The 13,548-nt window shown below is 31.7% G+C and overlaps 1 protein-coding gene across 1 annotated transcript; it reads right to left on the bottom strand.

The window, feature by feature from the left end:
• Positions 1-9,217: 9,217 nt before the first annotated feature.
• On the bottom strand, positions 9,218-13,421 carry LOC141339105 (single-stranded DNA-binding protein 2-like). The gene is made up of 9 exons (XM_073844737.1): positions 13,357-13,421; positions 13,224-13,269; positions 13,111-13,146; positions 12,963-13,017; positions 12,685-12,755; positions 12,534-12,612; positions 12,425-12,453; positions 9,980-10,081; positions 9,218-9,858 (listed from the first exon to the last, which is right to left on the bottom strand). The coding sequence occupies exons 1-9, from the start codon at positions 13,407-13,409 to the stop codon at positions 9,829-9,831; spliced, it is 501 nt and encodes a 166-aa protein (XP_073700838.1). The 5' UTR covers positions 13,410-13,421; the 3' UTR covers positions 9,218-9,828.
• Positions 13,422-13,548: the final 127 nt, after the last annotated feature.

Here is a 13,548-nt window from a genome sequence, read left to right as displayed (position 1 = left end):
AAATAAAGTTGAAATTATAAGTATAAATTCAAAATGTTTATATAATAGTCTAAATATTATGAGAATAAAGACAAAATATTACAACAATAAAGTCGAAATTCCGAGAATAAAGTCAAAATTCCGAGAACAAAGAGTCAAAATATTATAAAAAGACAAAATATTTAAAAAATAAAGTTGTAATTATAAGTATAAATTCAAAATGTTTATATAATAGTCTAAATATTATGAGAATAAAGACAAAATATTACAACAATAAAGTCGAAATTATGAGAATAAAGTCAAAATTCCAAGAACAAAGAGTCAAAATATTATAAAAAGACAAAATATTTAAAAAATAAAGTTGTAATTATAAGTATAAATTCAAAATGTTTATAGTCTAAATATGAGAATAAAGACAAAATATTACAACAATAAAGTCGAAATTATGAGAATAAAGTCAAAATTCCGAGAACAAAGAGTCAAAATATTATAAAAAGACAAAATATTTAAAAAATAAAGTTGAAATAAGTATAAATTGAAAATGTTTATATAATAGTCTAAATATTATGAGAATAAAGACAAAATATTACAACAATAAAGTCGAAATTCCGAGAATAAAGTCAAAATTCCGAGAACAAAGAGTCAAAATATTATAAAAAGACAAAATATTTAAAAAATAAAGTTGTAATTATAAGTATAAATTGAAAATGTTTATATAATAGTCTAAATATTATGAGAATAAAGACAAAATATTACAACAATAAAGTCGAAATTATGAGAATAGTCAAAATTCCGAGAACAAAGAGTCAAAATATTATAAAAAGACAAAATATTTAAAAAATAAAGTTGAAATTATAAGTATAAATTGAAAATGTTTATATAAAAGTCTAAATATTATGAGAATAAAGACAAAATATTACAACAATAAAGTCGAAATTCCGAGAATAAAGTCAAAATTCCGAGAACAAAGAGTCAAAATATTATAAAAAGACAAAATATTTAAAAAATAAAGTTGAAATTATAAGTATAAATTGAAAATGTTTATATAAAAGTCTAAATATTATGAGAATACAGTCAAAATGTTTTGAGAATAAAGTTGAAATATTTCAAGAATAACGTCGAAATTAAGAGAATAATATTCAAATTATGAAAATAAAGTCAAACTATTTCGAGAATTAAGTCGAAAAAATATTTCGAAAATAAAGTTGAAATTATGAAAATAACAGGGAAATATTACGACTCGAGATGCCCAATAGATCATATACACAATTTCAGATCTCTACTGTGCATACTTTTTTTTCACAAAAAATCTGTAAAAAAGTTTGTTTTTTACCCCGTTTTGCCGTCACGGTCTGAATGACCATGTTCAGACTGAAATATCTCCAGAACTAGTTGTGCCAGGTCCATGAAATTTTCTGGGCTAAGAGTCTTAGTCTAGAACTGCATGAATTACATGCATTGTTACTGAATTTACACCTGAATGCTGGCCCTCTACTTTTCTTTGAAACTATTATTTTAAGGGTTTTCAGATGTCCATAGAAACCTCAATTTTCAATGTATAAACCTCAAACTTGCTAAATGGTCTGATATGTACCATGTCTTTCACATCCTTTGACATCAGACAATAGAGTGTAATTCATGCAGTTCTAGACTAGGATTCTTAGCCCAGAAAATTTCATGGACCTGGCACAACTAGTTCTGGAGATATTTCAGTCTGAACATGGTCACTCAGAGTGTGACGCCAAAATGGGGTAAAAAACAAACTTTTTTACAGATTTTTTTTGTGAAAAAAGTACGCGCAGAAGATATCTTAAATTTTGTATATGATCTATTGGGCATATTACCCATCACATGGATTTTTTTCAGACAAGTCTGAGGAGGTCAGGTGGGGAACTTTTCCAAAATTTGATGATTCCAGCTGGAATGACCCGAGAATGAAGTTGAAATTATGAGAACAAAGTCGAAATATTTTGTGAATAAAGCTGAAATATTTCAAGACAAAAAATGTGAAATTAAGAGAATAAGGTTGAAATTATGAGAATAAAGTCAAAATATTTCGAGAACGAAGTCGAAATTACGAGAATAAAATTAAAACTAAGTCATAATATTTCGAAAATAAAGTTGAAATTACAAAAATAAAGTCTAAAGGTTTTGAGAATAAAGTCGAAATATTATTAGAATAAAGTCAAAATTACGAGAATGAATTCGTAGCAATTACGAGATTAAAGTTAAAATATTTTGAGAGTATATTCTATTTTATTGCACATGCAAATGGCCCGGACTGGGAGCACTGGGAGGTATTCCAAACCCTCACCTTTCAAAATCTGTCATTTTTATAGTGAAATACAAACAATATGTCTATTACAATAATGTGTTTTTCACACTCTTTAATGTGGCTATACAGTAACATATAAATTAGGCTATACTGCACAAAATGATTGCGATTACTGGGTGGCTGGTGCACTGTAAATAATGCAGCAATATAGGCTATACTCTCAAAATATTATAACCTAAATTCTACGACTTAAATTCTCAAAAAGTTCCGACTTTATTCTTGAAACATTTAGATTTTTTTCCCCTGCAATATTTAGAGTTTATTATTAAAATATTACGACTTTATTCTCAAAATATTATGAGAATATTACATTTTTGTTTTTATGCGGCACTAAAAAGCCATTGTAGTTTTGTTACATTAGGACAGATTTGGAGAAAATTAGGATTGCATCACTTGCTAACCAATGAATCCTCTGCAGTGAATGTGTGCCGCCATAATGAGTCCAAACAGCTAATAAAACATCACAGCTTTTTCTCTCAAAACATGTTAATTGATGGACTAGATTTGTGTTGTGGATTACTGTGATGTTTTTATCAACTGTTTGGACTCTAATTCCGACGGCACCCATTCACTGCAAAGCATCCATTGGTGAGCAAGTGATGTAATGCTGAATCTCTCCAAATCTGTTCCGATGAAGAAACAAACTCATCTACATCTTGGATGGCCTAAGGATAAGCATAGTTTTTCTGTATACTATTTCTTTAAAGTCATTCAAATCGTCGTAGAACACAAAAAAGGTGCTTTGCAGAATGTTTGAGCTGCTCTTTTTCACATAATAAAATGAATGGTGACCATTAAACACATAAATGCATTCTGCTAAACACCTGCTTGTGTTTCACACACACAATTCAGTTAACCAAGTTTCCTCCCACCTCTTGTTTAAGGTACACACATTTATGCACTACTTTACATGGATTTCTAGGATGAGCTCAACATTTTTTAAACACAAATTTCTCAGTGAGAAAGTGAGAAGGTCAACATGTGACTTTACACATTAAGTGAAAATCTAGAAGAATCCACACACAGTATTCGCCAACGGCAGTCTCTGTAAATAATAAACCAACACTAGCTGAGTTTTAACTACCCATGCCATCTCCTTTCAAGCTTTTATGCTTGTGCATATCATATCCACTACTAGTCAAAAGTTTTTGAACTGTAAGAGTTTTAATGTTTTTAAACTGTGAAATTGACGACTTTTTAAGACCTTTTTCATACCACCTTATTTACAAATTTAAGACCTAACCCTGTAATGGAAATACACATTATATTACATACATAAAGCATATGTAATAGTTAATGTGTTTAATGTAAAAAGAAAACTAAATTTCAAAACTAAAATGTTTATCACTACAATATATAGTGAACGTTTCAGCAGACAATATTCCACACAAAAATGTTTTATAACCAATATTTTCATCAGTGTTCAACTTTAACATACTTAAATCAGCATATTTTTAGTCACCCTTATAAAGGCCTAATTTTTTTTTTTTTTTTTTTACTTTTTAAATGTACACATCACCTTTTATTTCAAATGATTACAATTCAACAATAAATTCTATCGGGCTGTTACCAGGCAGATTAAATCATTTACACTGCAAAATTACAAGTGCTATAAATAATATATAAATAATGTTATAAGATTGATGTTTTAAATACATTTATGAATTTACAAACAAGAAATGTTGGCATGGTGGAATCTCTGTAAACAGTCATTCGGTCTGTCAAACTGAAGATTTAGCGGTAATGTGGCCAAAAATATTTAAGACCCATCGAATCTGAATTTAAGACATTTTAAGGCCTTTTATTAGGAAAACGTTATTTAAGACGTTTTAAAGACCCGCGGACACCCTGTTAAAGGAGTCTCTTCTGCTCACCAAGCCTGTATTTATTTGATCCAAAGTACAGCAAAAGCAGTAAAAACATGAAATATTTTTACTATTTAAAATAGCTGTTTTCTATTTGAATATATTTTAAAATGTAATTTATTCCTGCGATTTCAAAGCTGAATTTTTAGCATCATTACTCCAGTCTTGAGTGTCAAATGATCCTTCAGAAATCCTTCTAATATGCTGATTTTCTGCTCAGAAAACATTTATTACTAATATTATGTTGAAAACAGCCGAGTAGAATTTTTTCAGGTTCCTTGTAGCTCAGAAGAACAGCATTTATCTGAAATAGAAATCTTTTGCAACATTATAAATGTCTTTATCATCACTTTTGATCAATTTAAAGCATCCTTGCTAAATAAAAGCATTGATTTCTATAATTTCTTTCCCCCCAAAAAATGGTATGGTATGGTGTATAATGGTGTACAATATGGTGTATAGATCTTTTTATTCATCAAAGAAACCTGAAAAAAATATTGATAATTATACTAATAAAAATTATTCTTGAGCAGCAAATCAATCACCATATTAGAATTATTACTGAAGGATCATGCGACACTGAAGACATTTCAATTCAGCTTTGAAATCACAGAAATAAATTTCATTTTAAAATATATTCAAATAGAAAACAGTTATTTTAAATAGCAAAAATACTTCAAAATTGTACCACTTTTGCTCTACTTTGGATCAAATAAATGCAGGCTTGGTGAGCAGAAGAGACTTCTTTATAATAATAAAAAGACATTAGAAAAACTTTGGACTGGTAATGTAGGCCTACTTATTACTGTTTACAGAAAAGCAACAAAAGAAACAAATTAATAAACGATAATCAAAAGTATGTCACCTTATAATACAATTACATAACAGACTAACTGAATCTTTCCAAAAACACTGCGATTGATTACCATATTGACTTTACATGGTATTTACATAACACTTCAAATACTCACAACGTGCAAAACAAACATGGTATTAGCACAGTACTTCTTGGAAAAGAAACCATGGTTAGCGTAGAATACGCTTTTAATAAGTTTTATTACAAATATATTCGAATAAACGTTCGTTGATATTAAATTATAATTTGACGCCCATTTTATAAGTATGAATAAGCTAATACAACACTTACAAAAGCACTGTGGCGGTATTATGGTACTAAATTATTAACGTTACCTTATTTACATTTCGTGATATTTATATTATTTACCATAGTAAACGTGGTAAAAACGTGGCATTACTAAAGTGCTTCTTGTAAAATAAACTCGAATTGCTCTAGAATAAGCTTAAACGGTATTATAAAAACATATTAATTTAAATGAAATTATATTTTAACGTGCAACTTAATATGAGTGTACTGTGGTAAATAGATTCAGCATAACGTTAAACCCTGAGACTTATGACAGCGATAAAACATTTATCTAATGAGCTCTCAGAGGATTTGTATTTATTAGCGAGTGGGAGAGCATGCACTCATTAAATAATTGATAAAAACCCGCGATTATTTGCAGAAATGACAGCTTTTCCAGAACATTCCAGCAACTTTGATAACGAGCAGCTGACGACGTGCACGCGCCTTAACTCACTGTGTTATGTACAGTTTGACGGAACAACTGTAGTGTAAAGGTTTATGTGCAGTAACCGTTTTAAAAGTGGGATGAAAATGAAATGACATGAAAATACTCACCGCAGTGGGAAAGGGAAACCCGCACGGAGCTGCGCAGCAACAACTTTGACAACAAAACAAGATCAATCTGTGCAACTTCCGGGTAAAGGTCAATGGTGGTGAATCCCGACGAGTACAAAATAAAAGTCACAACGTCAAGGTCGTTGCAATGACTGCAGGGGACTTTTATGATAAGTGTTTAAGCTATAAGTGCATGTTATACATTGTAATAAATAAATAAATATATATATATTTTTTGGAAAAAAAAAAAATATATATATTTTTTTTTTCATAGGTTTTCGCTCAAATTATTTCGTTTAAATAACAAAACTGGAACGCATGAAAATATCAAATTACATTTATTATTGATGCAATCATTTCTTTTCGATAAGCAAATTTTCTGTTTGTTTGGTTTTTTTTTTCAGTCTAAAGAAGCTTTACAATATAAAGAAACATACAAAGGACATTTTTAGCTACACAAGACACCTAAGGCCCTAGGACAAAGATCTGAGCTACCCTACTATGAAATACAAAGCAAACCCAATGGGACAGACTGCTTCATATCGAATACTGTCATGTCGCTAGAAAGGACAATGAAAATTACAGGAGAAATGTCCGTCATTCCCTCCTATGACCGCTCTTGCTCCAAAATACACATTTTCTCTCTCAAACGTTTCTAATGTTACAATATTATACATCACAACAGAAGTGCAGAGATGGCCAACAACCGGACATTGAAGTAGGTCAGTGAGCAACTAAACAATTCCAGCTTTCAAAAATCTTTAATTCGACGCAAAACGGCTGAAATTGCAAATATGCGAACGAATTTGATGGATAATTGCTCTGATTTTGTTTTCAAACATTCATATAGACTCCGTTACCTTTCTGTTCTGTTCAAAAATCACAATATCTTCAGCAAAATACCAGCTGTGTGTGTGTGTGTGTGTGTGTGTGTGTGTTTTGAGGAAATATATGCATAAACCTGTAGGGGTGACCATCAATCTGCCGTTTTTTTTTTACAACAAAGCATCTCTTTAAAATACAAAAACACAAACAGATTCTTTATAACTTATTTTCAGCTGTACTCATTGGTTGTGACTGACATATCAAAACATGTCAATGATATCAAAATGCATTTTACACTATTTACAGTAAACCAAAGGTTAAGGGAGAGGAGGAAGAGCTGCGTACCAGACAAACTGAAAACAAGCATGGAAATCCCTTCAAAACTTACCAGGAGGCTGAGCCTGGTTCTCTCAGGTGGCCAAAAATACATCACGAACTTTATTTAATCACTGGAAATAAGTGTTTTAAACTGGACTGGCAAGTATTTAAAATAACTTTTTCAGAAGTTGACTTATCAAGAAATGCATTGTTTTGAATGTCCCACGATGGTCGATATCCTGTAATGAAGCGCTGGTTAAATAATTGTAGGCATGAAATGGCTGATTTAATGAGGTTACAAATTTGTCAACAGTAATTTTTTTCAATTATTCAATATAATATACGAAGGAGAATCGCACTAAACCTGTCAAAGTCATATTTCACCCCAAATTCAGAACAAATTCATGTCAGAATTAGTGCTGTCAAATCGATTAATCACGATTATTCGCATCGAAAATTAAAGTTCGTGATTACATAATGTGTCTACTGTATATATTTATGTAGAAATACTGTGTATACACACATACATGTATATACTTAAGAAATACATTTTCTATATATATATATGTTCTCAAACATGTAAATATTTCTTCAATACATGCATGTAAGTATGTAAGCGTATATTTATATATATACATATATATGTATACATAAATATACACAGTAGACATTTTCCATACGTAAACAGACTTATTCTGGATGCGATTAATCGCGATTAATCAATTCTACAGCACTAATCAGAATAAATATAGATTTATGTGTGTATATTTATATTTACATACATATAAATATACACAGTACACACATATTTTACACATTATGTAAACAAAGTTTTATTTCAGATGCGATTAATCGATTTCACAGCACTAGTCAGAATATACAGTATATACATGCATATAAATACACATGTAAAACTTTTTTTGGATGTGATTAATCGTGATTAATCGGTTTGACAGCACTAGTCAGAATACATATACATGTATGTGTGTATATTTATATATACATACATATAAATATACACAGTACACATTATGTAAACACTATTTTGGATGCGATTATTCGTGATTAATCGATTTGATAACTAATCAGAATACATAGATGTGTGTGTGTATATTTATATATCCATATAAATATACACAGTACACACATTATGTAAACAGACTTTTATTTTGGATGCAATTAATTGCGATTAATCGATTTGACAGCACTTGTCAGAATACATATAGATGTGTGAATATTTATATATACATACATGCATATAAATATACACAGTACACACATTTTTCACACATGTAAATAGACTTTTATTTTGGTTGCGATTAATCGCAATTAATCGATTTGATAGCACTAGTAAGAATAGTGATAAATTGCCTTAAAAGAGTCAATTACATTTTTTAAACGTATAATTTAGGGGTAAAATGTGACTCAGACATTTTTCGTGTGATTTTCCTTCGTTTTCCGTGATTAAAATCCTCATATTGCAGCACAAATGTTGAGCAACCTCATTTGAAGAAAGACATGGAACCACACATGAGCTTCACAGACAAGTAGTGTATTGAAAATACCAATAAGGTCCATGACCAAAAAAACAAAACAAAAAAAATAAAAGATATATTTACAGACATGGGACTATAGAGCACAAGGAAACTCGTGCTTGTAAGAGCAGCCTGCCTCCAACTACCGTTACAAACACATGGGTATAATATTTCTAAAAAGACTTGCAAAACAACGTGGCAAACACGTAGTGGCAAAATTACAATGAACACGAATGATATCGCAACTATCGGCGGCAAATCATCTAGAATGGATGGTAAAATGTACTGTGTTATTGACCAAGGCAAGAATGGATGGCAGTGAAAATGCAAACGTCACCCTTTTAGACTTCGAAATGTACTCCAATCTTTAAATACAGTGCCGACGGGGTGCATTAAAACCAGTGATTGTAGCCACTTCGTTGACAGAGACACAAAAACTGAGGTTGTACATCTCGGTAGCGATGACATCAGAACACAGGAAGAGGTATATGCAGACATCTGACGAAACAAAACTCAAACGAAGAGACAAACAAATACCTAAAATCATGTAAACAGAAGTGTCATTGTGCATTTGAATGTGTGCTTATTCTGTCATTGATGTTGTTGAGATACAAATGTGCCCTTTACAGGAAAATCCATAAAATTATGAGTACATCATCATCTTCATCATAGCAATTATGAAAATTATAACAATAATATTATCAATAATATACAAATATATTGTAATGAGACCATTCCTGCCCCTAGCGACACCAGTTTAGCTTTTTCCATTTTAAAATGTACACAGCAATCAAAACAACCGCAGGTTTCAGTGTTTCATTGCCGACGAAAGACGGAAAATAAACGAGAAAAAGGGGCTGAAATAAAGCCACCAGCCTCAACGCTGATGAGCAGCTAGTTATGTCTTCCTGGCACAGTCCCACACACACACGCACATGTACAAACACACACACGGTGGTTCAACCGGGGGCCCTTAGCGTCCCGATCCAGTGACCAAGCCCGGCAGGCAGCTTGAGTCCGTCAGCCTGCTTTCGTTCGGCTTTGTACTTGGCGTCCTTCGCTCCGTGGCCACGCCGAGCGGCTGAAGGGCGCCACCGCGGCAGCCCAGAGTGTTTGAGGGAGTTGTGGGGAGTTGAAGATCGAGCGAACAAAAAAAAAAAAAAAAAAAAAGAACAACATGCCGAACGCAGCAGAGACGAGGAGAACGGGAAGTGGGATGGGGGACGGGTTAAAAAAATAAAATAAAATCAACAAAATAAAAAAGAAGAATCACACACTCATCGTCATGTTGGGTGAATACTGCAACGAGAAGAGGAAGAAATGAGATTAATAATATCTCAACAGATAATATCGTTTGTTTATGTTATATCATGAGCCGATATTTAGATTAACTGCTACATAAAGGGAGATTTAGACTTACACTTTCACTTTGGAATGGGTTTAAGAAGTTGCCTGCCATCTCCCCGTCGTCCCGCGGAGTTCCTGGGGGATTGTTCATACCTGCCATGTTGTTCGGAGAGTTCTAGAAACCCAAATGTATAAGGATTAGAGACATAAGATAAAATACTAAACAAAATGATTCTGAGCAATAATGGTAAGCCGATAATTAGGGATGCACCGATACCACTTTTTCCAGAGCGAGTCCTACACCGATACTTTTATTTTTGGTACTTGAGAATAAACAATACTAAATTCTAGCCAATAATGAGAAACCGATAATTAGGGATGCACCGATTCTACTTTTTCCAGAGCGAGTCCTATACGGATACTTTTATTTTTGGTACTTGTAAATGTAAAGGAAAATGAACAATTAAATGTTTAATATCAATAGATACTGATGTATTTAAAAATTCTAATATCAGCCAATAACCGTTACTATACCGATATTTTGTGCATCTCTAAAGAAATTAAAAAGAAAAAGTCAAACTAGGGATGCACAATACTAAATTTTGAAGCCGATAATTAGTGATGCACCGATTCCACTTTTTCCAGAGCGAGTCTGATACAGATACTTTTATTTTTGGTACTTGTCAATACCGATATTTTCATTGCATTTGTAATTTTTTAAAACAGAAATTTACAAAATTGAGTAAATGGCATATGACAAGACTAACAAGGCCAAATTCTGGCTGATACTGATAATTGTTATTTTCAAATAATTATTTTCAATAACCGATAAATGGCCGATATTAAAATTCTTTACTTATGCTACAATTTAGAATTTGAAATAATTAGAAATAAAATCCTTAATCCTTAAAAACTAAAATAATAATTTAAATGCTACAAGTGATTTAGGCGTCACAACATTAAGATGTACAGTAGGTAAACTGGATATTTCCGTATTGATCTGCTAAAGATTTTCATTACCATTTAGTAACATTTAAAAAGTGAGTGTTACACCATCTAAATGTAAAAAATGAAATGAAAAATGAGAATGAAGAATTAAATATTTAATATCAGTCGATACTGATGTATTTAAAAAATTCTAATATCAGCTGATAACTGATATTATACCCATATTTTGGCCATTTCTAAAGAAATTAAAAATAATAAGTCAAATTAGGGATGCACTGATACCACTTTTTCTAGAGCAAGTATGGATATGGATACTTTTTTTTATTTTTGGTACTTGCCGATACCGATACCTGTATTTTCATTGCATTTGTAAATTTTTTTTTTTTACAAATACTGGGTACAAAATTAGTAGTTGTCGTTGTTGGAGTAATTGTCAACTGACAAGAAACTCAGGGATGCACAAAACAAAATTCTAGATAAGCCGATTATTTTCAAGTATATAACCGATAAATGGCCAATATTAAAATTAGTTCTTTTTGCTACAAAAAATAATAAAATACTAAAAACTAAAATAATCATTTAAATGCTACTTGTGAGGGTAATAGTTAGAGCAAAAATAAGAATGAACTGATAACCGATATTATACCAATGTTATGCCGATATTCGTCTCTAAAGAAATTTAAAAAGAATAAGTGACATGCATATCAGTGTTGTTTTTGTTAACTGAAACTATTCCAAATATTTTTTGCTAATTGAAATAAAACAAAACGTAAATATTACATGAAAAACCTTAGAATTTAGCAAATTCAGAAATGTTGCCTTTGCAACTAACTGAAATAAATATATTTGAATGCAAGTACTAAAATGACTAAAACTGACAAATAAAGCTAAATATAAATAAAAATACTAAAAAAAAACAAAAGAACAAAAAAATCACTACAATTAAATGCTTCAAATTGAATGACTAAAATGATTAAAACTGAAAAATAAAGCTAAATAGATATATTTTTTAAAATGACCTAAGATTTAAAATGAGATCCTCAAATTAAAATATTAAAAATACAAGTTCATTCAAAATAACTATAAAAAGTACATAAATGTGACCCTGGACCACAAAACCAGTCATAGGAAGCATGGGTATATTTGTAGCAATAGCCAACAATATTATTTAATTATAAATTAATATTATTTTTTATGCAAAAAATCATTAGGATATTAAAGTAAAGCTCATGTTCCATGAAAATATTTTGTAAATTTCTTACCATAAATATATCAAAACTTATTTATTGATTAGTAATATGCATTGCTGAGAACTTCATTTGGACAACTTTAAAGGCGATTTTCTCAATATTTAGATTTTTTTAAACCCTCAGATTCCAGAGATTTTAGTTATTTTAGATAATATTTTAGATAATATTTTAGATATTTTAGATAATAGTTGTATCTCGGCCAAATATTGTCATATCCTAACAAACCATACATCAATGGAAAGCTTATTTATTCAGATGATATAAGTCTCATGTCATTAAAATAACACTGATTCACATATATCCAGGCATTAAGTTCTCACCTTTGGCAACCCATCCATATCACCCGAGCCTGTAATCAAAAGCAGGTATGAGAACCATTAGACACGTCAAAACATTTATTTCGTAGCTATTTGTATGAAGAAGTCTCACCTAAAGACCCGTTCATATGGTGCGGCTCCATCGATCCCATTCCACCCATCGGCCCGTCTGGCCCCGGCCCCATTGGGAACTGCAGAAACACATACTATTAACATGCATCCAGAAAACAATCAATAATACTAAAAAATAGGACTAAACTTACGTTCGGTCTGTTGCCACCAGGGCCAATTGGGTTCATCATCGTGTAAATGTTTTCACTGGAATTCGTCGAGTCTACGAGAAAACAGATGACATTTTTTAAGAGCTTCACTAGAAAATTCTCTATAAACTGATGAATTCAGATAACATTTCCCAAAAACAAGAGCTTTAAGATTTGAGCTAATTTCCAGTCACTGAGTTAACTCCTCAATTATTGTTATGGACTTTCAATAAAACAGGGCTGATATGAAACTCAGATAGATTAGATGAAAGCAAACTGACCTCCTGGGCTTGGCATGATGGGAGTTCCTGGAGGTCCGCCACCTCCTGGAGGCCCCTGCGAGATGAGCACACAAAATGATTACACACAAAGAACATTTTGGACTAACGGAGAGAGACGGTGAGACAAAACCTTGTGCGTGCAACTCACCACATAGTTTCCTGGTGATGAAGACGAGTATGCTATCTGTGGGAAGAAGAGATATTAAGAAGCTGCTTTCTCTGAGTTATTGCAATATTGAAATGACTGGAGGAGGCACTCACTGAGTTTGCGTTAGGGTTAGGCCAAGGCCCTCGACCTCCCGGTCCCCTGAAAACACAAGAAGCTATGTTAGTGTGTGTATATGACAGCGCGGCACAGACAACGTGAGTGTGTTATATTGTAGTGGAGACTCACATGTTCATGCCAGGCATTCCAGGACCGCCGAGAGAGTTTGGAGGAGGCCTCATTCCACCGCCGTAGTTCTGCGTAGATGGCAAAAGTTAAGCTACATATGAAACATGTTATGGCAAAGTAACAAGAATGTACTTATGACTTATATTATTCTTTTATATATATATATATATATATATATATATATATATATAT

Source organism: Garra rufa, chromosome 7 (genome assembly GCF_049309525.1).
Source record: "Garra rufa chromosome 7, GarRuf1.0, whole genome shotgun sequence".
Classification (NCBI taxonomy): domain Eukaryota; kingdom Metazoa; phylum Chordata; class Actinopteri; order Cypriniformes; family Cyprinidae; genus Garra; species Garra rufa.
The sequence above is the reverse complement of the archived record's forward strand: the minus strand, read 5'-3'. Positions and strand labels throughout refer to the sequence as shown.

What these genes read in the sequence shown, in the direction of transcription:
- LOC141339105 (XM_073844737.1), bottom strand. Translation starts at nt 13,409, where the DNA reads ATGAGGCCTCCTCCAAACTCTCTCGGCGGTCCTGGAATGCCTGGCATG. An exon ending in ATATGGATGGGTTGCCAAAG is followed by an intron (nt 10,082 to 12,424) that starts GTGAGAACTTAA and finishes TTGGGTTTCTAG; the next exon opens with AACTCTCCGAACAACATGGC. An exon ending in ACCCATTCCAAAGTGAAAGT is followed by an intron (nt 9,859 to 9,979) that starts GTAAGTCTAAAT and finishes TTCTCGTTGCAG; the next exon opens with TATTCACCCAACATGACGAT.